This window comes from Cuculus canorus, chromosome 25 (assembly GCF_017976375.1).
Source record: "Cuculus canorus isolate bCucCan1 chromosome 25, bCucCan1.pri, whole genome shotgun sequence".
Lineage (NCBI taxonomy): Eukaryota > Metazoa > Chordata > Aves > Cuculiformes > Cuculidae > Cuculus > Cuculus canorus.
In genome coordinates, this window is record NC_071425.1 from 7122736 (window position 1) to 7150444 (window position 27709).

Here is a 27709-nt window from a genome sequence, read left to right on the forward strand (position 1 = left end):
CTTTAGTGCAATAAATAGGTGATTCTTGTTTCTCAGTGTGCAAGCTAGGAGAAATCCCCCTTGCACCCCAGCTGGCAATAAACACACCTGCTTTATATTTCCCCTGAGCTGTGAAGTGTGTTTCCGTGTGTCACGGGCACACACGAACACCCCTGCACACGCACACGTGCATGCATAGATATGCACACATGTTCACATACATGCACACACAGCCATACACACGCAGACACATTTACACACGTGCAAACATGCACAAGCCTTTGACACAGTTTCTCACAGTGTTCTGCTTAGGAAACTGTCAGCCTCTGGCCTGGACAGACGCACACTCTCCTGGGTGGAAAACTGATTGGATGGCCGGGCCCAAAGAGTAAATGGAGTTAACTCCAGCTGGAGGCCGGTCAGAAGTGGTGCCCCCAGGGCTCAGTACTGGGTCCAGCTCTGTTCAGTGTCTTTATCAATGACCCGGATGAAGGCATTGAGTGCATCCTCAGCAAGTTTGCAGACGACACTAAGCTGGGACGACGTGTGGATCTGCTGGAGGGTAGGGAGGCTCCAAAGGGATCCGAACAGGCTGGACCGCTGGGCTGAGACCAATGGCAGGAGGTTTAACAAGGCCAAACACCGGGTCCTGCACTTGGGGCACAACAACCCTGTACAACTACAGACCAGGGGGAAGAGTGGCTGGAGAGCTGCATGGAAGAGAAGGGCCTGGGGGTGTTGATCGACTGACCAGGAGCCAGCAGTGGCTCAGGTGGCCAAGAAGGCCAATGGCATCTTGGCTTGTATCAGAAACGGTGTGGCCAGCAGGGCCAGGGAGGGGATTCTTCCCCTGGACTCGGCCCTGGGGAGACCAAACCTCGAATCCTGTGTTCAGTTCTGGGCCCCTCACCACAAGAAGGATGTTGAGGCTCTGGAGTGTGTCCAGAGAAGAGAACGAAGCTGGTGAGGAGGCTGGAGAACAAGTCTTACGAGGAGCAGCTGAGAGACCTGGAGTTGTTTAGCCTGGAGAAGAGGAGGCTGAGGGGAGACCTTATTGCTCTCTACAACTGCCTGAAAGGAGGTTGTGGAGAGGAGGGAGCTGGGATCTTCTCCCAAGTGACAGGGGACAGGACAAGAGGGAATGGCCTCAAGCTCCGTCAGGGGAGGGTCAGACTGGATATCAGGAAAAAAATTTTCACAGAAAGGATCATTGGGCACTGGCAGAGGCTGCCCAGAGAGGGGCTGGAGTCACCATCCCTGGAGGTATTTAAAAGACAGGTAGACAAGGTGCTAAGGGCCATGGTTTAGTAGCAGACAGGAATGGTTGGACTCAATGATCTAGGAGGTCTTTTCCAACCTGGCGATTCTATGATTCTATGAAATGTGTACAGATGCATATGCACATGCAGACGTGCGCACACACACACACATACACGTGCACACCCATGCACACATAAACTCACACATACGTACACACACATGCACAGATGCACACAGGCACACATACACTGATGCACATACATGCTCACATACATTCACATACACATGCACACATAGAATCATAGAATCACCAGGTTGGAAAGGACCCACTGGATCATCGAGTCCAACCATTCCTAACACTCCCTTAAACCATGTCCCCAAGCACTTCATCAACCCGTTCCTTAAACACCTCCAGGGAAGGTGACTCGACCCCCTCGCTGGGCAGCTGTTCCAGTGCCTGATGACTCCTTCCGTGAAAATTTTTTTTCTGATATCCAGCCTGAACCTCTCCTGGTGGAGCTTCAGGCTATTCCCCCTTGTCCTGTCCCCTGTCACTTGGGAGAAGATCCCAGCTCCCTCCTCTCCACAACCTCCTTTCAGGCAGTTGTAGAGAGTAATAAGGTCTCCCCTCAGCCTCCTCTTCTCCAGACTAAACAACCCCAGCTCTCTCAGCAGCTCCTCGTAAGACTTCTTCTCCAGCTTCGTTGCTCTTCTCTGGACACGCTCCAGAGCCTCAACATCCTTCTTGTGGTGAGGGGCTCAGAACTGAACACAATATTCAAGGTACGGTCTCACCAGTGCCAAGTACAGAGGGAGAATAACCCCCCTGGACCTGCTGGTCACACTGTTTCTGATCCAAGCCAAGATGCCATTGGCCTTCTTGGCCACCTGGGCCACTGCTGGCTCATGGTCAGTCGGCTGTGACATACACACAGTCATGGACATGCACACACACCTCTGCACACACACATACACACATGCTCACACACATGTACACACATGCACACCCACAAACAGGCATACAAGCACACACACGGCAGGCACCCATGCACAGATGCACACACTCCGGTGCATGTATGCACACGTATGGGGCGGACGCAGACAGACATGTAGGCAGGCTTACCCTACACAAATGTACTCACATGCATGCACACACATGTACAGGCACATGCCCTCACAGCCACGGGTGCAGGGGTCGATGCTCGCCCCTCCAGCAGAGCCTCCTCCCCACCATCCATTCGTGACCCTCCTGTTGCAGCTACGTGCATGTTTGCGTGTGTGCACAGGCCTGGGCACACATGTGCATGCTTGCAGGCTGCGCTGAATGAAACCCCTGCCTATTTTAAAACTAATTTTGGAAGAACTTTGCTGCTGTTACACAAACACAACATCTTTATCCAACCATGGGGCGCAAAGGGCACTGTTGTCAGCCTCTCGCTCCCTTCCTGCAGGAAAGAGCTGCTTCCAGTTCCTTTTTCGGGGCATGGGGATGTCCCCTCCTGGTAACAGTGCACCCACACATGGATGGAGGCTGCATGGCTGTAGCACTCGGCACCCACTGCTGCTCCCAGAGCCCTACAAGAGCTCCCCATCCCTCGTAGCCCTCCTGTTCCCATCCCACTGGGATGAGCTTTGGGGTATCCTGAGCACATGGTCTCCCATCGCATCACTCTCCAGGCAGCGGGACCAAAGCTCCATCTCTTGGGGTGCTTCAGAGCAACAAGGCAGAGTCATCTGGTCTCTTGGTAGCTGGATTTTCCACTGATTGCAGCTTTCCTGGAGCGCTGTGGGCATCCAGCTGGAATAACAGCAAGGAAATAACAATGAGGAAAGAGCATCCAAGGCCATAGGATGAGAGGGAATGGCCTCAAGTTGCACCAGGGCAGGTTCATATTGGACATCAGGCAAAACTTCTTCACTGAAAGGGTTCTCAGTGCTGGCAGAGGCTGCCCAGGTAGGTGGTTGAGTCCTCATCCCTGGAGGTGTTTATAAGACGGGTCGATGAGATGCTTAGGGATATGATTTAGTAGTGGACAGGTATGGTTGGACTTGGTGATCTCCAAGGTCTATGATGGGATTCTATGATTGTATGAAATAACAACCTTGACAGTACTCACTGACATCCTTATCAAGAGGATGGGGGATGATGTGACTGAGACAAGGACTTGGGGTGCTGGGGATGAGAAGCTCAACAGGAGCCGGCAATGTGCGCTCGCAGCGCGGAAGCCAAGCGTGTCCTGGGCTGCATCCAAAGCAGCATGGACAGCAGGCCGAGGGAGGGGATTCTGCCCCCCTGCTCCTCTCTCATGAGGCTCCACCTGCGGTCCTGTGTCCAATTCTGGAATCCCCAACATAAGAAGGAGATGGGACTGTTGGAATGGGTCCAGAGAAGGCCTAAAAAATGATCCCAGGGCTGGAGCACCTCCCATACAAGGACAGGCTAAGAGAGTTGGGGTTGTTCAGCCAACAGAAGAGAAGGCTCCGAGGAGACCTTAGAGCAGCTTCCAGTATGGAAAAGGGCTCCAGGGAAGCTGGGGAGGGGCTCTTGATCAGGAAGTGCAGTGATAAGATGCAGGGGAACTGGATGGGCTTTGAGGTCCCTTCCAACCCAAATCACTTCATGATTCTATGATTCTAAGAGTGGAAAAACAAGTGCACGCATCACCATCCCACTTACATTAGGTTGAACTTGTTGAAAATCTCCACCTCCTCCTCCGAGGTCTCCTCATCGTACAGCTCTGCTACGCATTTTGTATGCTGGGAGTCAAGGGGTTGATAGAGGTCTCTAAGCCAATGCGGTTTGGGGTTGCTCACATCTGAGAGGTCACAGCCCTGGAAGGTACCAGAGAAGTGAAGGACTAGGAGAGGAAGAACTGGCAATGAGGTTTGGAGACAGAGAGTAGACCTGGCAGGTGCTCCCTGCCCTTACCTGCTCTCTAATGTTGATCTTGTCCTTGCACCATCCCTGGGGCAGGAGATTTTGAAAGAAGCTGGAAAAGAAAGAGAAAAGAATGATAAAAAGTGGAGGGAGGTGGTGATGGGAGGGAGGCTGCCTGCCTCCTGCCACTGCTGTGGGACTGAGGCAAGTGGCATTGACAGCACTGCAAAACATCTGGATTTAGAATCATGGAATGGTTTGGGCTGGAAAGGGAAACACAGAAAAACATTTCTTCCTAAGATATCCTCTCAATCTCCCATCTTCCAGCTGAAAACCCTTCCCCTCATCCTATTCTCACACTCCCTGATTAAAAGCCCCTCCCAGCTTTCTTGGATCCCCTTTCAGTACTGGAAGCTGCTCTAAGGTCTCCCTGGAGCCTTCTCTTCTCCAGGCTGAACAACCCCAGCTCTCTCAGCCTGTCCTCATAGCAGAGGTGGTCCAGCCCTCAGATCATCTCTGTGGCCTCCTCTGGACTTGCTGCAGCAGCTGCATGTCCTTCATCTGCTGAGGACTCCAGAACTGAATGCAGGACTCCAGGTGAGGTCTCACCAGAGTGGAGTAGAGAAGAAGAATCCCCTCCCTCACTGGTTTCTCCCCTCCCTCACTGGTTTCTCCACTTTGGATGCAGCCCAGGATGTGGCTGCCTTTTGTGCTGCAAGCACACAATGCCAGGTTGAGCTTTCATTCATCATTTAGCAGAATAAAGGCAAGGAAAAAGGCTTCGGTGCATCCTTTCCCCAGAATGGTTCCCAGTCCCTAAGCAGGGTGGCTTGGCCAGGGAGGGCTCCAGCAGCCGCGTGGCCGGGCGGCTCGGGGATTTGGTGCTGTTCAGACTGCTTGTGGCACAGCAGTGGCATGGTGCAGGGAGTAATTACCATCTCCGGTGGGATTTTCTGGAGCTTCGGGGTTGGGAATTGGCTGCAGTTTTTTTGCAGCAAACCTGGGGAAGGAAAGGGAGACTCATAACAGGATTGTCTTGTCATACTCTGCAAAGCAAGAGAGGCCAATAGGTTCTCCCTACAGCCCAGCCTGTTCTATACAGGTGCAAACCTGTGCCAGCAGTGATGTTTTTAAAAAGATTCCAAACTCCCCGTTTTCCTTGCCTCCGGAATGACCTGAACTCCCAGAGCTCTCTTAATCTCAGTGCTGTTTATGTCTGCCTTTCTTATCTGCACAGGGTACTTCCCTCCTGTTTAACCCTGGTTTGGAACATGTTGAGAGACTTTGAAAGAAATAAACCCTTTCCAAGGAGACGGGCCCCAAAGGGAGTCTGAAACTTGGTGGGCAGGCTGGGTCCTCTCCCCTGCCTATCTCTGCCCTGACCCACGTGGAGCCATGGCACCTTGCACAGAGACTTGATTTTGGCAAGGGGGAAGGGAACAAGGGAATTGCTTCATGGCTAGAAGTAGTTGGTTTAGGCAGGAAAGTGGCAGAAGGTCAGGAGAAGAACCTGGGAGGTGACTCTACAGGGCCAGGGATTGCAGGATGAAACTCAGAGAGGCTGGGATGAGAGGGAGCCACAGCCCCACTTGAGAAAGCTGTGAGGGAAGCTGAAAGCAGAGCTGTGGACAGGTCGTGAGAGATGTGCCCACACCAGCAGGCTTGAACCCTTGCTGAGCTGTATGGAGGCTGTGACAAGGTCCAAGGTTGGAAAACATCTCCTGTGCTACCCATGGACATTCACAGCAGCACTTCAGAGCTCATAAACTGTGCGGGGAGGCATTGCTCTGCCCTGCTGCACTCCAGCTACAAGGCTTGACTGGCAGCTGTCTGTCAAAGGGGTTATTGGCTTACCTTGAGGAGACAAATGGCCACGAAATTAATTGTGATGATGACAGAGATGAATATCACTAGCAGTAGCCTGTCACCGGAGATGCACTCTAGTTTCCACTGGGAGAAAAAGAGAGTAAATCAGGAGGGAACAGAAGGTTGCTCCTTCCATTCCTTGTTCAGAAGGATACATCCAGTAATGACCAGCATCTCTAATCTGAGGGTTGGAACTGGATAATCTTTAAGGTCCTTTTCAACCCAAACCATTCTATGATTCCATGATTCTCCTACCTTTTCTCTATGTTTCCTGCCTTCCTCCCTGGCCTGGGCCATGCCATTGGGAACATTCCCTTCCAGGAGACACTGGTCCACTAGAGCAGAGACTCCCTGGTCCTTTTGCCTCTTGCCGAGCAGCTTTATGAGCAGCCCTGTCTTCGAGACCAGCTTTGTGCAGGCTGGCCAGAGCTCAGGCAGTCTGCAGTCCAGTATCAGGACTTGCACCACGTGGGCGATGAATGTCCGCAGGGCTTTGTCTGGGACGAGCAAGTACAGCTGACGATTTGCCTTGGTTTCAAAGAGGTCTTCTTGAACCAGCGTGTTGTCTGGGCTGCTGGAGCTCCCTGGTTTATTGAGGAAACTGGATCCTTCCTCTTGTTGCTTCCAGTGTGTTTCTGATGTTCGAGGAACCACTGGTAAATGCCCACCTAGAGAGGAGTCCTCATCTCCAGCCGTGTCCTCTAGTGTGCTGCTTACTGCAGAGGGGATGTTGTTAACCAACAGGTTAAAGATAAAACGCCATTTTTTGTTTAGCCTCTGCTCTGCTTTACTTTGTGTTGGTGTGGGCTTTTCCTCTGGATTCCCATTGCCAAGCATCTTGTGGAAGAGCTGATAACTTTTACTCAGATGGGGGCTATCACCCTGCTTGGGCTTTCTGTGAGTCCAGACATGGTCCTGCCTCGGAGATGGTGCTCCCTCTACTCCTACATCCTCCACACCCTCCAGTCCATAAGTTTTCTTCCGCTGTTCCACAGCATCAGAGTAACTTTGAATCTTAAAATGAGGGGCCTCTGCTGGGGAGTGCAAAAGGGAGTGTTTTGAAGGAGATGTGGATATCTTGCGATGGCTGAAGATGAAGACATTGTCAGTGGGGTTTGACCTGCCCACTGCTGCCTGGAGGTTTGACGCTGCCTGGTTCAAACCTGGCTTCTGCACCCAGCCCTGGCTTGTCTCTCCCTGCACCGCTGGGATCTCATGCACCTTGTGCCTCTGTGTGAGAGGTGTTGGCAGCGGTGATGTGGTGTTTTTCACAGTCACGACGCTTTTAGCCTTGCACAGCTTCTTCTTGAGCTCGTCTGCTAGCGCCTTTGCTAGAAAATAGAGTTTTCTTATCTCACTTTCACTGGTCCAGCTCATGTGCTGGATGCTGTGCAGCATCAGCATCAGCTTCTTGCTGGTTTTGCCTTCCTGCCTAGAGAGGTGCTGAGGGGAATAGGAATGTGTTCTGGAAACAGGATCATTTGGATTACTGAGATCACTATTGGTCAGGCTCAGGGCAATCACAAGTGTTACGGTTTCATGGTCTCCAAGTGAAGGCTCCTGGGGTTTGAGGTTCACCACCATTCTGGCGTTCAGTTCTCTGGACCGTACCACTTCCATTACTTCTCCTCGTGTCTCTGCCAGCGGATCTGTGCAGGCTGTAAAACACCAAGAAAGCAGATTAGGGACTCAGCATCATGAGAGGCTTTCTGCCAAAATACGATGTCAAAGGTTTACCCCGAGCACCAGGTGCTCGTCTTCAAGACAAGGGAGTGTGCAAATCCACTGAATGGTGGATGTGCTACAGATGGGGAAAGTCTTGTTAAATCAATCAGATTATCTCATTGGGGCAGAACAGACAGAAGTTTCTGTTCTGGTGTCTCCTGGGGCTCTGTTTGGATCAGTGGGAAACATCCTGGGGAACGGGTATGCTGTTGGAGAATCCTCCCGGCTCAATATGAAGCCAGTGTTGAGTTGCAAAAATCACCATAAGGCTTTTAAATGCACAGTGAGACTGGAATGTAGAATATCTTGATGGCTGCATCAAAAGAAGCGTGGCCAGGAGGGTGAGGGAGGTGATTCTGCCACTCTCTTCTCTCTTGTGAGACCTCATCTGGAGTCCTGTGTCCAGTTTTGGAATCCTTAACATAAGAAGGGAATGGAGCTGTCGGAAAAGGTCCAGAGGAGGCTACAAGGATGATCAGAGGGCTGGAGCACCTCCCATACGAGGACAGGCTGAGAGAGTTGGGGTCGTTCAGCCTGGAGAAGAGAAGGCTCCAAGGAGACCTTAGAGCAACCTTCTGGTACCTGAAGAAAAGCTTCAGAAAAGCTGTTTGCAAAGGCTTGGAGTGACAGGACGAGCAGCAACGGCTTTGAATTGGAGAGGGGCAGATTGAGGCTAGACATAAGGAGGAATTTCTTCGCCATGAGTGGTGACACACTGGCCCAGGTTGCCCAGGGAAGCTGTGGCTGCCCCTTCCCTGGAGGTGTTCAAGGCCAGGTTGGATGGGCCTTGGGCAGCCTGATCCAGTGGGATGTCCCTGCCCATGGCAGGGGAGTTGGAATTAGATGATCTTTAAGGTCCCTTCTAACCCAAACCATTCTATGATTCTCTGCTGGTGGATGTAGCTCCCATCGCCCAGGCTTGGAAGAAGTGGAAGATGTGGGGATCTGGGACACCAACAGCCCAGGAGAGCTCCTGGCCTGGCATGCAAAGGGCATGTGCTGAGTCTGTAGAGCTCAGATAAGTCTTCAGGAGTCCTACACTAAGGCTGCAAACACAACCTTATCTTATTCTGCTTTGCAGATAGCTTCATGCCAGAGGCAGGGTGGCACAGTCAAGAGTATTTACAGATTACAAAAGTATTTAGGCCTTTTTTTCCCCTGTTAAAACGATAGGAAATTGGATACACAAAGACCTTTGAGTCTCTAGCCCTAAATGGCTTAGCAGCCTGTCTTCCTTAGGCTTGTGACAGGATTAGGCTCATTTGTCCACATCCAATTTGAAAATGAGTTACTTGAGGACCTTGGAAACCTTACTGTATCTATTTGCAGAAGTCGAGCTCATCTCTGCTTTGAGTAGGATGATGTTTACCCTGTGCAAAGATTGAGCAGGACAGCTCATTGCTCACACTGCAAGGCTAACAAAAGAATAACTACACTTGGCGTCCACCTGATGTTCTGTGAAAGAGACTGAGGTTACTGTCCTCTCTGCTATATGTGGAGAGTGAGGTGGCAGAGAGACCAGGCAATTTTCTGAGGTCATCCAGGCAGTTTTGGAGCCTGCATGTCCCAAACCCCCTCCAACACATTGCGTTACAGGAGGTTTCTGCAGAGCCTGCATGGATGCCTCCATTTTTGGTGACAGCTCCTGGAGTTTCCAGTGTGGGTGGCAGGTTTGAGGTGTAGCTCAGCATGTGCCACCTTGCCAGAGCAATGCAAACACTGCTGGAACCTTTGGCCATGCCTGTGCTGGACCCCTCTCACTGCTGAGCCAAAGTATGGTGGCAGTGGAATGGCTCAGGAGGCTGTCAGGGGAAATCTGGGGGCTTATGAGCAGACGATACCTTCCAGCACTTGGGAACACTACTGGGCATGCATGATTTCCTTGGCTGGATGCACTGTGTTGATTGGAAGCGCATGTGTTTGTTCAACCCAACGAGCTATTTCTTCTCAAGATAGTATTTGACACAGAAGATAGGCGTAATCACTGGTGACATTTCAACCCTTGTTTTTCCCAAGTCATGTGCTTAACGGGGAACTTTTTGTGCCTGTGGCTCAATGAGCACAGTTTGAGGCCCAGGTCCCACCTGAGCTGCCTGCAGTGGTCTTTGGGCTGATTTAAAGCCCTCACGGGGATGAAGCTCCTCTAGAGTCTGCCCAGATTTAGTGTCTAGGAACGGCCAGGAAACCCAAGGATGGGCTGATGCTATCAAGGTGGCTGACACTGTCTGGGAACCCACACAAAATGGGGCTATGCTACAGCATCTCCTAAAGCTAGAGGAAACCGGGCAGGTTTGACATGTACGTTGACATCGCGGGGAAGCCTACCGCACTGGGGAGCACTGGCGGTGCACAGGTTCTTGCAGTGGAACTCGATGGTCCTGCATGGGGTTTCAGTGGTGCATTCCTCCTGGCAGAGGCAGCAAGCCGTATCACTGGGCAGCTCACTAAAGATAAGAGGTTACTGGAGAAAAACTCAGCATCTAAATCTATGTTTCTGAGTCCAACTTGGCTATCATGCACATAACACATCATGGTTTTGCCTCAGTTTCTTCTATAGCTCTGGAAAACTTCCCCTCACCCTCAGTCCTGATGGACAAATATGTTCTTTTAATATAATAACATGTTCTCCTGTCCAGAGAAGTCATGGATGCCCCATCCCTGGAACCATTCAAGGTCAGGTTGAATGGGGCTCTGAGCAACCCGATGGAGTTGAAAATGACCCAGGGGTTGGACAGGATGGACTTTAAAGGTCCCCTCCAACACAAACCATTCTGTGATTCTATGATTCTAATTTCTATGAGAGGTTTTGAGCAGAAGATGGGATTCTCCATTGGCATCAAAATGTTGATTTGACCTTTGAAAATGGAACTGGTCCCAAAATACAATTTGAAACAGAAATGCACCGCACCTTGATTTCACCTTTGAAAAACCTGGAACATGTGATCCAAAAGGTGAAATTCTGTTTCTTAGCAGGTGAGTTGGGGGTCTCAGAAGCAAATAGCAATCCTTAAGCTTCCTGGGGTTATTCTGATTTAGTGACAGGTGGATTTGTTTCCCAAGCAGACCCCTTGTTTCAGCAATTATGATGTGCTGGTGGCTGGGACCCAGCCCCCATGTACTCACAGTGTTTTCAAGCTGACTGTTGTCTGTAGGAGCATGAGCAATGTCTGTTGAGTCACTTGTGTTGCACCCAGGTCTCTGAAAGGATTTGAAAACCACATTAAACTTTCAGACAGCGTTATGAGAACTCCGCTCCGAGAACAAGCCCAGGTCCCTGATGATGGTGGTGGTGTTCACAGAGGGATCCACTTAACGCCTAATCAAACAGAATTGATTCAACCCCTTGTCATCTTTCTGCTTTGATTTTCTGACCATGGGGTCTGAAGCAGGAGAGGATCCTGCAGATCTTGTGGAGGGCCATAGAGATGATCTGAGGGCTGGAGCACCTCCTGTACAAGGACAGGCTGAGAGGAGTTCAGGTTGCTCAGCCTGGAGAAGAGAAGTCTTCAGGGAGAACTTAAAGCAGTACTGAAAGGGGCTCCAGGAAAGCTGGGGAGGGGCTCTTGATCAGGGAGGGCAGGGATAGGATGAGGGGAATGGTTTTCAGCTGAAAGAGGGGAGATTGAGATGAGATTTTAGGAAGAAATGTTTTCCTGTGAGGGTGGCCCAGGTTGCTCAGAGCAATGGTGGCTGCCCCATTCCTGGAGGGGTTCAAGGCCAGGTTGGATTGGGAGCAACTGGATCCAGTGGGAGTTGTCTCTGCCCATGGCAGGGAGGTGGAACTAGATAGGTCCTTTCCAACTCAAAGCAGTCTGTGATTGTATGAAACTGAAAGGATTCCCTGGCTCAAAGCCTTCCTCTTGCTCTCCCATGAGTGCAGCTCAGTCCTTGAAGGGAGACACTTCTTGCCCAAGAGGACAAATCCACTGTGACCTCAAAAGGAGAATTTACAACAGTGAAAAGAGAAAATTTGCTGAGCAGAAGGCAAAGAGTATCTGGGGAAATAGCAGAGCTGGGAGCAGGAAGGATGTCTGCAAAAAGCCCAGACATCTTCCTCCCTGAGAAGATACACAGGTTTGAGCAGGAACTATAGGATCCTGTGAATCAAAATGGAACATCTCCTGCCTGGAGCTGTGTCAAGATAGCAGGATGGGGATGCAGGGTGGGCAGGAGCCCCAGAGTGCTGGCACGATTGCCCCATGGGGCTGCTGGATCCCACCTGCTCAGACCTCAAGCAGATTAGAGGTATTCCCAACCCTTCAGGCCACTCCATGGCCCCAGACCTATATGGCCTCCAGTTCTTTAAAGTTTGTGACCCATCTCTTTGGTTACTTTGCAGCTGGGGACCCACCAGAGGCTTGGCTTTTGCCTCACTGGGGTTAATTGGGATCTCTGCTTTTCTGACAACAGGGCGCTTGAGAGTGACAAAGATTTGTATTAATCTGGTAAAAATGAGTCAATACTTACAGATATTTGATTGAAGACAGCTTATAGAATGATGTATCAGCAATAATGGACAGGGGGTTATGACTCAGGATCCTGAAAAAAACAAGGCAGTGTTGTGAGTAGGTGATGGGAAGGATGTGAGCTGTGTGAGCAGGGGGACAAGGGGACAGCATGCCCACATGTTCTCGTACATACAAAGCCCCATGAGTCTGGAAAGCCACGATGAATGGGCCCTGTGCAGCAGGCACTGGAGAAATGGGAGGTGGTTGAAACACTTACTGCAGAGTGAAACCCCCTCAGTGGCTCCTGAACTGTATAAACACAGCTAAATCAAAGTGAATTTCCACTAGATCATGGCAAAGTACTTCTGTGATCGAGTTTTCCCTCTTTGACAGGCTTCACACTTCTACCCTCAGAACAGCAGAGAGGCCCAGAGAGAGTTGTGCCTGTTGGATCTGACATAGAATTACACTAATATCCCCTCTCCAGGCTGTTTGAGTGGGGTAAAGAGATTTATGGTGGGTAAGGATCCAGCTCATTTTTTATGGATGGCAGATGTGGATTTGGCTGAGTGATTTTTACTCGAACCTCCCCAAAGAATTTCCTTTCAAGTGGAGAACAAACAGAGGAAATTTCAACCCAAAGATAAATACTTGGCTCAGTGCTATGTGCGTGAGGAAGGGCCTGGGATGAAGGCTGGAGTTAGGAACAGATGCTGGTGGGGTGGTTCACACAATACATCTGGTCCTGATTATCTCCAGCTCAAAAGAGCAAAAGCCCAGAAGTGCTTCTTCTGGAAAACACACGACCACTTTCTTTCCTTCTCAGCTCACACCTTCTCTGCCAGGGATTCACCACTCTGTCAGTAAAGAAATTTTCCCTAATATCCACTCGAAGCCCGAAGCCTCCCCTGGGGCAACTTGAGGCCATTTCCTCTCATGCTATCCCTTGTTACCTGGGAGATGAGACCACATGGCTCCAGCCTCTTTTCCGGGAGCTGCAGTGAGCAACGAGGTCTCCCTTCAGCCTCCTCTTCTCCAGTCTAAACAGCCCCAGGTCCCTCAGCCTTCCCAGAACCCTGGGGCTCCAGACCCTTCCCCAAACTCCATTCCCTTCTCTGGAAATGCTCAACCCCCTCAATGTCCTCCTTGGAGTGAGGGGCTCAAAACTGAACCCAGGATTTGAGGTGTGACCTCACCAATGCTGAGTACAGAGGAAGGATCCTTTCCCTGCTCCTGCTGGCCACACCATGGCTGATTCAAGCCAAGATGCTGTTGGCTTTCTTGGCCACCCAGGCCATTGCCCGCTCACGCCCTTTTTCACCAGGCAGCTTTCCAGCTGCTCTTCTCCAAGCCTGGAGAGTTTCTTATCTATCTCCTCAGGCTCCCACTGCTGCTGTTTGAACCTGATGCTGGTTCAAAGAAGCCATGGAGAAGATGGTCTAGGAGAAAGCAGCTTTCAGGCTGCAGGTTCTTGGTGGATCCTAGCTGACATCTATAGTGGGATTCAGTACCTATCAGAGAACAAATGTGCTCTTCCTCACTGTCCTGGCAGAGACCCACTCTGAGCTGCTTTTAGACTCTGTTGCACTTACAGCTTCTGCAAAAACTGCATCCCATGCCATGCCTGAAAAGTGCCGTTCCGGATCTGCGTGATGAGATTTCCTCCAAGATTTCTGGGGAAAAAGATCACAGAGATGAGTTTAGTCTGTCCTACAGGAAGTGGAAGCGAAGAAGCATTGATTTGTAGGAAAAATGCAAATCCAAGTTAGAATAGGGAGGAAACTCCCGCTTTCTCATTTCATTTAACCTGTCGAGGAGAGGAAATGAAGTGCACATGTGCGCAATCTATTTCTGGTCCAGGATACAGTGAGCCTTCAAGACTTGGCTTCTGTTATGGCTGTGTTTGGACAACCAGGCTCTGATCTCTCATCCTGTTGTGGGTCACCCAGCCGTCCGCATTGCTCTCTCCTGCTCAATCTTTTAGCAGGAGAAATGTAGTCATTGTTCTAAAAATAACAGGCACATTTTCCAGCACAAAAAGAAGGCTATAAAGGCAAGTAAATACACTAGGAAGAAACTTTTAAAACTCACATAAGCTGCACAAAAGGAAGTGGCTCAAATGCATGTTCCTCAACCAACAGGATTTTATTGTAAGATAAATCCCTGTTAAAATTAGAACACAAAATGTTAATTCCATTTGCACTGTCATGTTTATTTTAATTTGCTTTGACACTGACAGCATATACTTTACATGGCTCTGATTTCACGCTGTGTTTCTATCTGATATGAGCTTGCGGTGGTTTGTGACCTATGATAACCCTCCTGACCGGAGGTGGCTTTCAGCTCAGTGATTTTTTTTTCTCAGCTCTGATTGCACCAGAATTATTTTAGACCTTGATTTTCCTCTTTGATAATGGAAAAGATTCTTTATGCAGGCACAGTTCAGCAGCTGAGGATGCATTTGCATAGACCACACTAAGAGAAGGCTGCGGGGAGACCTTAGAGCAGCCTCCTCATACTGAAAGGGGCTGCAGGAAGGCTGGGGAGGGTGTCTTGATCAGGGAGGATGAGTGGGGAGTCTTAAGCTGAGAGAGGGGAGATTAAGATGAGATATTAAGAAAAAAACCTATTGTTGTGAGGCCCTGGCTCAGGCTGCCCAGAGCAGTGGTGGCTGCCCCATCCCTGGAGGTGTTCAAGGCCAGGTTGGATGGGGCTTGGAGCAACTGGATCCAGTGGGAGGTGTCCCAGCACACGGCAGGGGATGGAACTGGATGGGCTTTAAGGTCCCTTCCAACTCAAACCATTCCATGATTTTGTGATACATGCCCCAGAGATGCAATCTGCCTTCCCTAGAGCTTTGTTTGCTGAACTCAGCCAGAAAAGCCTGAACAGCACCTCTTGTTTGCAGGTTCACAGATAGATGGTTTGGTAACCACATGTGTGACTAAAAGTCTTATTTTTCTCTTAGTCCCTCTTAATACCTTTTTCATGAAAGAGTTATATTAAAGGCATCCTATTAAAGGTATAAAATCAAGACCATGGAATTCTGGAAAGGGTACAATGAAGGGGTAACTTCAACTCGCTTTCCTGCCCAGCTCTGCTGTGAGATGCATGTGGACACTCAGCCACTGCGAGTTTCACCTGGTGAGCTTCAGAGATCAAAAGGTTCGTTGTCTCAGCCTGAATTCACTGCCTGGGCTTGCTCTGCACCGAAGAGCGAGACAGGAATATCTCTAGGGAGCGATTCAGTCCCTCCTCAGACAGGTTCCCAAGAGCTCTGGGTGAATGGGAAGTGCCTGTTCCTCTCCATGGAAAATAAGAGAGCCCAAACAATTAGCTTAATCCTAGGCAATTAGTAGGCATCTAAAATTAGAGATGAATGCGTGAGGTTTCTTCTGTGGGAAGTGGCCTCTCTACGCAGAGGGTGTTCAGGGAGAGTGTTGGGGTGAGGCTGCAGCTCTCACCTCCTGGATCTGGACCTCTCGGGTGGTGGGAGGAAGGTCTTTGTATGGGCAATCTCAGAAGTGCTTTGGAGAGTTCAGTTTCTAGCCTTGTGGAAGGGGAGCATGGCTGGAAGCTAGTTTCAAGGCCAGGCTGGACGGTTCAAGGCCAGGTTGGATGGGGCTTTGAGCAACCTGATTCTGTGGGAGGTGTCCCTGCCCATGGCAGGGGGGTGGAACTGGATGGGATTTGAGGTCCCTTCCAACCCAAACCATTCCATGATCCTTCCCAAACTGAATCATCAAGGCTGCAATCCACATCCCTTTCTGCTTTTAAGTTCCTGGATCCTTCTTTTCTACGATGTACGGCAGACATACCTGCTGAAACAATCCAAGGAGGGGGACCTAGTGTGGGCTGTGGACCCCAGCACCAGCACTTCCTTGTTTACCACCATTCCCCGGCACTGAGATATGGTTGAGATGCAGCCCTGAACCTAGGTCCCCACAGGACCAGCTCCAGAAAGGCCAAGAGCACCCCGGACTTGGCTCCTTCCAGGTCAACACAAGTACCAGAAAATACAACCCCCCCTTTCTGTGGGAAAAATGTGAGCAAGTAAGGACCACATTTAATAAATGACTAGAAATGAAAGCAGCAATGGAGATACTTAAATGATCTAGAGATAGGAGCAACAGAGGGGATTTAGGGATACCTCTCCCTGTCCTCATTTCAGCTCCTGTAATAATAGAAAAGTGGATCCCAAAACATGACCTTCACTAGCCAACTCCAAGCCAGGGCTTCCTTTGCTGTCAGCTTTTTCACACAATAAGGTTTTTATCTTTGACACGAGGTCTGTGTTGAGAAATAAGGGTACCCATGTCTCCTCTGAGGCTCAGGTAATCTGGGCTCTGGGCACCAAAGCTCTGAGCCTCTGTGGTGGGATTTATTTCTACTTCTTAGCCTTTAGGATATGAAAAGAGAGCATGACAGCGACCAAGCAGAGGACAGCAACCAGAGCAAGATTTTGCTGTTCTTGTTTCACACTTCCTTTGCCTGCACCATGCAGGAAACCCCAAAATATGTGAAGAACTTAATATCAAGGACAAAAATACCCCTAACGCTCTTCTGCTCCCTTCCACAGAGTGTTAGAAAGAGACCACTTGTTGCAATTACATGTGACTTTCTTTGCATGTAGATGCACGTTTGTTTCTCCTCTGAGAATGGTGTCTTAGCTGGGTACGGCCCTGAGCAACCTCATTGATTTTTAATGAAAAAAAACTCTGCTAGCTTTGAGGTTTGCCCTGCCTGGAGCTGAAAGCTGAAGCAGAGACCTCCCAAGCCCAGGGATTCCAGCAGAGGAAGGGACAGTGCAGGCTTCTGGCAGCAGGGGCCCAGGTGGCCAAGAAGGCCAGTGGTATCTGGGTTGTATCAGAAACAGCGTGGCCAGCAGGACCAAAGAAGTGATTGTACCCCTGTGCTGGTGAGGCTGCACCTTGAATCCTGGGTCCAGTTTTGGGCCCCTCACACCAAGGAAGACATTGAGGGGCTGGAGCGCGTCCAGAGAAGGGAACAGAGTTGGGGAAGGGACTGAAGGACACAGTTATAAGGAGCAGCTGAGGGAGCTGGCGTCGCTTAGCCTGGAGAAGAGGAGGTTGAGGGGAGACCTCATCACTCTCTACAGCTGCCTGAAATGAGGTTGTAGAGAGGGGGATGTTGGTCTTTTCTCCCAAGCAACAAATGATGCGATGAGAAGAAATGGCCTCAAGTTGCCTCAGGGCAGGTTTAGATTAGATATCAGGAAAAATTTCTTCATGGAAAGGGTTCTCAGGCCCTGGCAGAGGCTGCCCAGGGAACTGCTGGAGTCCCCATCCCTGGAGGTGTTTAAGAAACAGGCAGATGAGGTGCTCAGGGATGGTTTAGTACTGGCCAGTACGGTTGGACTCAATGTCTTTTCCAACTGAACAATTCTATGATTTTATGATTCTTTTTCCATCTGGGACAGCCACCATTGAGGCTCTCCCAGGAGTGATCAGCAAGAGCAAGGCTCTGCCTTCACTGCAGCGCAGATCTTTCCACCTGAACCCTAGCAGAAGCAAAGCATGCATGGGTTTTGCCCTGCTCTAGGTGGTTCTCACCCCAAAAGTGTTGGTCCTCAGATAAGCACAGCCAGAGGCAACCTCCCAGGATGGGGAGGTCACTGTTAGCTTGGGTTTGATTACAAGTCATCCAATATCTGTGGGAAAGGGCAGAAGCTCCCTCTTCTTGGTTAGATTTGGGGAAATGAAAGCTGCAGCATGCCCTTATGGAATCCTCCCACCAGGCACTATTGCAGCACCAAGACACCCTGCTCTGCTCTGGTCATAGCCTGAAACTGAGGAGGAATAAAGCACACCAGCATGGGGGTGGGTTGAGCAGCCATGTCCCAAGGGAAGGTGAGGCATAAGCCCACCACAGTGGACAGGAGACGGTACCTACAGGTGCTTCAGCAGGAGCAGACCCTCCAGTGAATGCCTCTTCACTGCCTGCAGATTGTTGTCCTGGAGGATTCTGGAATGAGAGAAATGGACATTTACTGTCATACCAGGTGCTCTCCAGGAGCAAATGGAAAAGGGGACAATTGCCTGCAGTAGCTTTATTAAAACATCTCTTCAATGCACTACAGGGGATCATCACCACTCATTGCAGGAGCAGGTACTCGCTCCTGGGCTGCTGAAGTGAACTATAGCCTGATCATTGATTAGGCAGTCAGAGGGATGGTCCAGTAGGATGGAAGGGACACAGCTCAGCATTCATTTTTTCCTGTGAGGGTGGGGAGGCCCTGGCACAGGTTGCCCAGAGAAGCCATGGTTGCCCCATCCCTGGAGGGGTTCAAGGCCAGGTTGGATGGGGCTTGGAGTAACCTGATCCAGTGTGGGTGGGACTGGGTGGGTTTTAAAGTCCCTTCCAACCCAAACCATTCTATGATTCTGTAATTCCTTGTGTTCCCAGGAACCCTGTGGATTCACCCCCTTCCTTGCTGAGCAGCTTAGCTTTGAATTCAGATGGAAATGCTTTGTGTCAGTGCTCTTAAAATCAGAGAATCATTAGGTTGGAAAAGACCTCTGAGATCATCAGCTCCAACCGTACCTGTCCACTATTAATTTGTGTCCCCAAGCACCTCATCTGCACATATTCTAAACACCTCCAGGGATGAGGGTTCAACCACCTCCCTGGGCAGCCTCTGCCAGTTGGACTTGATCTCAAAGGTCTTTTCCAGCCTAGCGATTCTATGATGATTCTATGATGAAAATACCTGAACTCCTCACATTTAAGATGCTAGTGGATACTCACAAGTACTCAGCCCACGGGTATTCTCTCCACACTTGTTTCTTGATAGAAGAAATTGCATTGCTGGTGAAATCTCTGCAAGGAAACAGTTGATGCAGTCACCCTTTGGAAACCTCTTCCCCTGCAAGTTTGGCTGCTGAGGCGGAAACAGAGTTGGCCTGGTGAGGCAACAGCATGGCCAGGAGCAAATCATGAGCCCCCTGACACCAAGATGTCCCAGCAGGGGTGACTGAGACCAGGAAGCAGAGCAGGGCAAGATGTAGAGGCTTCTCCTGTACTCACAGGATGGAGAGTGCCCGGTGATGGGCAGCCAGAGCCACAGTGGCCAGGGCAGCATGGCTGCAATCCAGCAGCTGCTGGTGGCAGCGGCAGGGGTGTGGGCAAAGCCCCCTGGGCTGCCCGGGGCGCAGGGTTGCCAGCAGCAGCAGCAGCAGCAGTGCGCAGCCAGGCTGGGACGGGGCCATGGCAGAGTGTGCCTGGCTGGCGTCGCCTGGCAACGCAGCCCTGGATGCTGCAGCCCCTGGCAGCCCCTCCCCGCTGGGCACCAAGTGGGCCTGGGGTCTTTCCACCATCAAAAAATGACCCAGAGCTGTGACAAATGGAGATAAATCCAGTTGGAGGCTGGTCACAAGTGGTGTCCCCAGGGCTCAGTGCTGGGTCCAGTCCTGTTCAACATCTTTATTCATGATCTGGATTGAGGGAATTGAGTGAACCCCCAGTAAGTTTGTGGATGACACGAAGCTGGCAGGAGTATCAATCTGCTTGAAGAGTAAGCAGACTCTGCAGAGGGATCTGGACAGGCTGGATCCACAGGCTGAGTCCAATGGGAGGATGTTCAACCACAGAGGGACACTCCCTCCTTTCAGTATCCCCCTTGTGAAACACCGCTTCTTGCTTCCCGTTTGGATTTCTCCAAATCCCGCCTCCAGCCACTGGACCTCATTTCACCTTGGCCTTCCCAGTTAAGAAGCTCACTCAGTATCAAATCTCTTCTGGATCAAACCACCCCTTCCCCTCTTTTCTGTTAAATCAAGCAGGTGTGCTCTTCTCTTTTCTAGGAGGATCTCAAAGCAGTCCTGCGGCTCTTCTCTGAGCTCTCCTATTTTTCAATATTCTTCTTTTTTCCAATGACAGAAGCCAAAAGTCCCAAGCAGGCGTGTTTTATCAAAGAAGCATTCCCCTGCCACCACACAACCTTAGGGTTTGGGGAGCCTGATGCCCCTTTTCATCGCTTGTTGAGTCATCACAGAGTTACAAAATTTTACTTATTTTAATGAAAAACCTGTTAAAAAGAATTTTTGCTTTACATAGTGACAATGGCCCAACTACCTGTGCTTGGGGCTCAAACCATTATGGAGTACTCAGCACAGGAAGGACATGCAGCTGTTGGAGCGAGTCCAGAGGAGGCCACGGAGATTATCCGAGTGCTGAAGCATGTCCTGTATGAGGACAGGCTGACAGAGTTTGGATTGTTCAGCCTGGAGAAGGCTCCAGGGAGACCTTAGAGCAGCTTCCAGGACTGAAAGGGGCTCTAGGAAAGCTGGGGAGGGGCACAGATAGGATGAGAGGGAAGGGTTTTCAGCTGAAAGAGGGGAGATTGAGATGAAATCTTGGGAAGAAATGTTTTCCTGTGTGGGTGGGGAGGCCCTGGCCCAGGCTGGCCAGAGCAGTGGTGGCTGCCCCATCCCTGGAGGGGTTCAAGGCCAGGTTGGATGGGGCTTGGAGCAACCGGATCCAGTGGGAGGTGTCCCTGCCCATGGCGTGGGGGTGGAACTCGATGGGCTTTAAGGTTAAAAACCAAACCATTCTATGGTTTTATGATTATTACAAGACTTAGACTTACTTCTATTAGAGACGTTTCTCTTTGAGAAATTCCCTTTTCTTGTGCCTGTGCAGGTGTGTTTAAGTACCACAGCTACTCCTGCTGGCAACATATCTCCTGCTGTCTCTGGCTTTCTCCTGCAGAACCTGTGCGCTAGGCTCTTGCAGGGAGGTCTTGCTCCTTTTCTTTTTCTGTAAGTGCTATGCACATCTGTTATGCTGTCTAAATAATAACAGTGCAGCTAAGCTGGCTTCCATATATAGCTGACCTGGATAAGTTGACAGGAAAACACTTCCTCTCCAAAACCAGCATATATTTTTGGCTTAATTTTAGTAACACCAAGTTTATTGCCCATTTCTTTCACTGTTGCGTATTTGGGGAAAGAGAAAACATTGGCTATGACGCACGTGTCATGTCATAGCATCAGGCTGCCCTTCCTAATCAAACACTGCAGAACTTTTGGAAACAAAGAGCGCAGCACTAATTAGATGGCATCTCCCGGCTAGGGAGCTCCTCATCAAAAGTAAGATCGGACAAGACTTCTTCTTCTTCAAAGTCAAGCTGTTCCAAGGACAACTCATTAACCTGGGAAGACAAATTAAGAGTAAATTTCATTCTACACAACATATTTTAGCTTCATCCCTCTACACCTGGAAACAATGTATTTTTTATCACATAGAAGAGAGTCTTCTTGGAATTTACCAACTCAGGAACATTTCTGATTTGGAAAGGCTGACTGAGACCACAAGGCAATGAACCACAAAGAGCAGCTGTCCTCCCAACTAAGGCCTTCCAAATTTCTGCCTGTCCCTCTTCCTATCAGGCTGGAAGGTGCCTTGCAGAGAGTGCACCAAATCACTTCTTCCAGACCTCACAGGGAAGTGAGAGGGGAGGAGAGGGATGACTTCTGATAAAACAGGTTGGAGAAGCAGCATGCTTTCTGTTTCACTTCACTGCTCACTGCATGTTAGGTCTGTTCTCTACGGGTTTTAGAGAGGTCAAACAGAAGGGGCTGTACAGAGGAAAAGGCAGAGAGAGAACAAACCAGCAGGAATTTCAGCTTCTCAACTGATAAAACAAAAATCTGATGGACATTTGTTATTTCCTGCACACCAAAACATTCCTGTTCTACTGCTGCTCTTCAGTAACATCATTCTGCTGGTGGACAACAGGTGACTCAGTGTCATCAAATGGAATAACGTGTCACAACACTCCTTAGACACTTCCTCCATGCAACTGCAGGAAGTTTGACACTGCTGATGCATCATGTGAGAGTGGGGATTGCAAAGAATGTCGTATCAGCAATCTCCCCTGGTAAGCGACAGTGTTTTCAAGCTAAGTAAGATGGAAATCCACTGCTCAGGACGTGCTGTGTGCAAAAGCGGGCACATAGAACTCATCTCACTAAGCACGATGATTCCAGTTCTGTCATACCTGGGTATTTTTAACAGATCCGACAATTTCCTGCAGGGATTTCACCAAAGCTTTCAACAATCATTCCTTTTGGGGTAGGTATAAATTTATAAAGTGCATTTTTAGATGAGGAGGTTGATCTATTTAAGAGCTTGTGAAAAAAAATCACTTAATTTAACTTATTGTGACTTTATCAGGATTTTCACTCTCCCCAATTCTATGGAGAGCAGCCATGGGTGCTGTCATGTGTCAGTTGTTGATATGCACCATAGCAGTCCTCTACCCCAACTGCGCGCTTTTCTGTGCTAAAATACTCATGCATTTACACTAGACATAAGGAGGAATTTCTTCACAATGAGAGTGGTGAGGCACTGGAACAGGTTGCCCAGGGAAGTTGTGACTGCCCCATCCCTGGAGGTGTTCAAGGCCAGGCTGGATGGGCCTTGGGCAGCCTGATCTAGTTGGAGGTGTCCCTGCCCGTGGCAGGAGGGGTTTCAACTAGATGATCCCTTCCAACCTGAACTATTCTATTAATCTATGATTCTATGATGATTTCTGCACAAAGATACCCCCAAAAGTATGCATTTTAAAACCTTAGCATTCTGTACAATTCCAAGATGTAATAGGATTTAAGTCGAGATTAATTGCTGCATAAAAGGAGGATGCAGAGGCTGTAATAGTTAACAGCTTGTTTCCTGTCCCTAGATGTAACCTGCAGGCCCTGGGCAAAACCTAAATATCCACTGGTTTTACCTGAACAAGCCCCTTCAATTCCTCTTCTGTTAAGCAGTCTGTGGGCTCCTCTTGGGTGGAATTGTACTCCACAGCCACTTTCCCATTCTCTGGAAAAAGCACACAGAATAATCAGCCAGAGGCACGGTTAGGCACTGCTGTCTGTACCGACAAATAAGCCTACTCTGAACTCCAGACAGGAATATTCTGCTTCACAAGGGCTTTCAGAGTGAGTGGCTGGTTGGCCCAAAGAAGTTTGTTTCTTCCTCTGGTTTACTTGCCTCTCTGCTCTGCAGAAAACCAAATGGTTCTTACAAAACAGATCCAGAGATCCACCTTTTGAAAGAACACCTTAAAGAATCCAGAGGGGGAATCTGGCAGAGGGAAGGCCCCTCTCTGTAAAATGAGGACAGAGGCACTGACTGATCCCATTGTGGCCTGTCCTGACAAGCGTAAGAGACTAATGTACTCAGACATCACATAAACAGGCATCACCCGAAAGCTCAGAGAGCTGGAATGCAGAGAAAGCAGATCTAGCAGTTCCTGGATAGGCACGGAGCCAGCTTTTATGTTTAAAAACTCAAAGGAGACAGTAGCCCTAAAGAAGCAACGCTGAACGCAACAGTGGGGCAGGGTTTGATGGCACCTGGCTGACTTGGAACCAGGACAGGAACGTGCAAAGTGCTGAGATTCAGCTCATATTCCCCCTGGAGCCAGAACATCTGCACATCCCTATTTGGCATGCATGCGTAATGTTAAAAAGCTCACCCTGCCAGCAGTTTCACTCTTGGAATTGGAGTTTCAGTGACTCATTTATCATAAAAAAAGCTGACCTCCTGTTGCATTTTCCTTTCACTCACATAGACCACAGGGTGGAACCACTCTGTTAAATCACTACAGGCCACAACACACTTTTAATTTTGCCTGAGACCTGCAAAGCCTCAATGATTCCCAAGAAAGGTTCAGAGAAAAAGAATTCATCTCAGTTATCATGGGAATTATAATACATTAGCTCAAATATCCCAGTGTTTAATGTAAAAACAGGCCTTACCTAGGACTACGAGGAGTATCTTCTGAAAGGCGCTGGACAAAGCCCTCCCGACTGCAAGTTTCTGAACTCTTCTTGAGGTTGTGACAAGCTCGAGAGGATCTAAACACAACAAGCAATGTGTCACTGATATTACAATGACACTCTGCCTGCAAAGCACACCAGCTGCAACTAAGACACGAAACCAAGTAGCCTTACAGATCTGATAAGAAAGCTGCTTATGTTTTGGGAGTCGCCAGCAGCTCAGCAGCACCCTCACAGAGGCTTTGTGTGCCAACCCAGAGCAGCAGATGATCCTCAGCCCTGTGCCAGAATGCTGCCTGGGGCAGCGGGCAGTGCAGAGCACTGCTGGCACCTGAACTGTGACACAGACACAGAAGAATCATATGGCATGTTCACACCAGCAGTGGCTGCGATGGGAAATGATAACGCTTCAGGCAAGAGGGAGAGAACAGAGGGAAGCAAAGTGATACTGGTGTGAAGCAGGGAGGGAAGAGCATGCTCGGGATCCCTTGCTGCATAGCGGAGCAGCTCACAAGACTCTGCATAGATCCTTGCCTCCAGCTACATTCAGATACTTTATCTGACCTACAAAACATGGATCATCACCTATGACAGCTGCTGAGACTCCTAGCTACACCCAAAACGTACCTTCACCATTTTCTAGGTCTGCCTCACCAAGGGCAACTCCCCTGGTGCATACCCCGTGGTTGGGCAGCGTCACCTCTACAGCACACAGATATTTCACTGATCGCTTCTGTACCATCTCTCCCAGTTCCTCATTCTCACCATCAAAGCCAGACACGTCCTGCAGCTGTTGGGAAGAGCAAAGATAATTCATCTTGATTAAATAGGAAAGGGATGTTATGAACACTTCAGCCTACACCTGCACACACCAGACCTTCTCTGCACAGCATGCGACTCCAAGGCACAAGCACATGGTGGAGGCAGAGCACAGATGTTTACCAGATCAACCTTATTTTAGAAATACCTCATAGCCCCCATTCACTGGGACTCTGCCACCTCAGTCACTTGCAGCACATGAAGACATCAGGCCCTGGCACTGCTTTAATTGTAGCTGTCCCCATTTTTATTAACAGAAGCGGAGCCAGTGCTCTCACCCATAACAATCTTCTCTCCCCAGGCTTTCAAAACACACCATTTGTGGCCCAAAACACAGCTTGTGGAGCTGTCTATTATTTACTGATTTGAGGACAATTCTTATTGCAGCAACTCTAATAAGAGGATAAAGGGAAAGATGATAGATAGGTGATTATAAATTGTCTCTTACTGTGATGATGCGACTGGACCAGCCATTGAAGCCAAGGTAGTGGTTGGCCAACTCCTGGCACTTGTTGCTGTTGAGAGCAAGGACTCGTTGCTGAAACCCCTTCTGCTTGGTGCAAACACAAACCTGTCCAGGAAAGAAGTGGGGTTAGCCAGGCTTCGCTTGCAAGGTTCCCACTGCAGACACACCACTGATCGCTCCAGCAGAGCCATCTGAAGGCAACACCTATTCCCTGAACGCACATGTGCTCCTGAGGTGTGTTAAATATTCTTTTTACCAAGGCATGACTCCTGAAAATCATTCCACAGGAGGGATGCTTTCATTTTACTGCCTAAATGCCACCTGGGTGCCAGTGGTGGAGGATGTCACCATGGTGGCAGCACCCAGCCACAAGTTAGTTAACAGTTTCCCTAATATCCAATCTAAACCTCCCCTGGTGTGTGATTTCACATGATTCTGTCCTACTGCTGCTGAGCCCTGCGACTGTCACAGCTGGGGCTGTTCTGCTTACCTTCAAGGGTGATTTCTGAAACAGCCGTTGCCCATTGCATGCACGCTGGGCTCTGCCAGCATCTCCAGCTGAATAAAACTTAATGATGGCATAGTAGCCAGGCCCTGCCACGGCAGCATTTCTGTGTGTTCGCACTGAATAGAGTGGTCCAAATTTGCAGAATGCTAAAAACAGGCAATGCTGAGGAAAAACAAGAGGAAAAAAGGGTTTTGTAATATCTATAGGTGTTCCGGGGCTAAGCAACAGCAACAGAGAGAGGACTACTGAGAAGACCTAATTATCTAAAAAATCAGGGAAGTTTTTAGTACTGTTTAATGGCAAGAAGCCTTGGGATAAGCAGCGAGGCTGAAGATGAGTATTCCTTCATATAAAAAGCTCAGCCCGGCTGGACTGCTGATCCTGACATCTCATCCCCATTATCATCCAGCCTCTGCATCAGGAAAAGAGCAGACAGATGGGATTTTCTGTCCCCCTCAGTCCTCCTCATCCAAGACTCTTGCTCGGCCACCCAGCTCCTCGTGGGTGCCCTTTTTTTACCAGAGCTTGCAGGGAAACATTAGCACAGTGCTTTGCAGGTGGACTAACGGGGTTATAGAATCATGGAACAGTTAGGGTTGGAAGGGACCTTAAAGATCATCTAGTTCCACCCCCCCTGCATGGGCAGGGACATGCCACTGGATCAGGCTGCCCAAGATTATTCTCTCTTCCATCCTGTGCTCCTTGCTTTGTTGTGCAAAGCACGGTCACGGCACTGGGGCAGAATCACCCTGGCATGGCCCAACACCCATCACATCTGGGGGAGAGAAGGAAACTGAAAAAGGATTGAAAACAACAAAAAAGGGAGGGATTTTACAATATATTGTTAGCACACAGGTGAAACCACCAGTACAGATGAGGGAACTGGGGCCATAGATCCAGAAAGGGAAGAAGGATGGGGGGATCCTGGTCCCTGCTCCTCAGCCCCAGGGGCGTCCAGGACCCTTTCTTCAGTCCAGGGGGGAATCTAGGGTTCCCCTCTTCCGCCTCGTGGGAGCTCCAGGGTCCCCTTTCTTCAGTCCAGGCTAGGGGGTCTAGGGACCCCTTTTATAGGCCTGGGGGGGGACGGGAATCACGGGTCCCTCTCTTTAGCCCTGGGGGGAGGCGATCAAGGATCCCCCTCTTCAGCCCTGGAGGGGATTCCAGGGTCTCCTCCTTCAGCCCTGGGGGAGGGGGTTGTCCAGGGACCCCTTCCTCTGTAACCCTTGGGGTGCCTGGTTCTAGGGATCGCTTCAGCCCGGGTGGTGGGGGTGGGGGTGGTCCAGCGACCCTCTCTTCACCCCTGGGGGTCCCTTCCCCCTCCTTCCCCCCCTCACCTCCAGCGCCGGCTGCGGCTCCAGCCCCCAGACCAGGAGAGTCTGAGCGCTGCCTGTGGGCACCCGGAACTCCAGCACCTCAGCCATGCCATGCCCCGTCCCTCCCTCCCATTCCCCTTCCCGCCCCGCCATACCCCGTCCCTCCCTCCCTCCCATTCCCCTTCCCGCCCCGCCATACCCCGTCCCTCCCTCCCTCCCATTCCCCTTCCCGCCCCGCCATACCCCGTCCCTCCCTCCCTCCCATTCCCCTTCCCGCCCCGCCATGCCCCGTCCCTCCCTCCCGTTCCCCTTCCCTCCCTCCCGTTCCCCTTCCCTCCCCGCCATGCCCCGCCTCTCCCGCCCCTTCCCCCCATCGCCGGGCCCCTCAGCCGCCCCGGGGGCCTCCAGGGCGAGAGGAGAGCTGTCCAACAGACTCAAATCGATCCCAAACGCCCAACATCCGCCCCTACAGCTCCACATCGAACCCCCGGCAGTCCCGCGCCCACCCCAAAGGTGTCAAGTCCATCTCAACAGAACCAAATCCACCACAACGGTCCCAAACTCGCACCCCCAGGAGTCCCAAATCCACACCCCAATAGCCCCAAATCCACCCCAAAGGCACGAAGTCCATCACAAAAGACTC

The 27709-nt window shown here is 50.2% G+C and overlaps 2 protein-coding genes across 11 annotated transcripts; both read right to left on the reverse strand.

The window, feature by feature from the left end:
• Nucleotides 1-2248: 2248 nt before the first annotated feature.
• On the reverse strand, nucleotides 2249-20906 carry LOC128854610 (leucine-rich repeat-containing protein 37A2-like). 10 transcript variants are annotated; one of them, XM_054088656.1, is made up of 13 exons: nucleotides 18925-20906; nucleotides 18070-18141; nucleotides 14248-14319; nucleotides 13749-13829; nucleotides 12176-12247; nucleotides 10832-10906; nucleotides 10034-10152; nucleotides 6239-7641; nucleotides 5972-6067; nucleotides 5053-5117; nucleotides 4169-4229; nucleotides 3917-4071; nucleotides 2249-3037 (listed from the first exon to the last, which is right to left on the reverse strand). In XM_054088656.1, the coding sequence occupies exons 4-13, from the start codon at nucleotides 13766-13768 to the stop codon at nucleotides 2815-2817; spliced, it is 2289 nt and encodes a 762-aa protein (XP_053944631.1). In that variant the 5' UTR covers nucleotides 13769-13829; nucleotides 14248-14319; nucleotides 18070-18141; nucleotides 18925-20906; the 3' UTR covers nucleotides 2249-2814. The 10 variants fall into 10 exon arrangements, with proteins under 10 accessions (XP_053944631.1, XP_053944632.1, XP_053944635.1 ...); XM_054088657.1 differs by having other exon boundaries at nucleotides 18066-18141; XM_054088660.1 differs by lacking the exon at nucleotides 14248-14319.
• A 152-nt stretch (nucleotides 20907-21058) lies between these two features.
• Nucleotides 21059-27200, reverse strand: RDM1 (RAD52 motif containing 1). The gene is made up of 7 exons (XM_009567288.2): nucleotides 27088-27200; nucleotides 25736-25915; nucleotides 25228-25350; nucleotides 24588-24750; nucleotides 23940-24038; nucleotides 22910-22998; nucleotides 21059-21328 (listed from the first exon to the last, which is right to left on the reverse strand). The coding sequence occupies exons 1-7, from the start codon at nucleotides 27172-27174 to the stop codon at nucleotides 21224-21226; spliced, it is 846 nt and encodes a 281-aa protein (XP_009565583.2). The 5' UTR covers nucleotides 27175-27200; the 3' UTR covers nucleotides 21059-21223.
• Nucleotides 27201-27709: the final 509 nt, after the last annotated feature.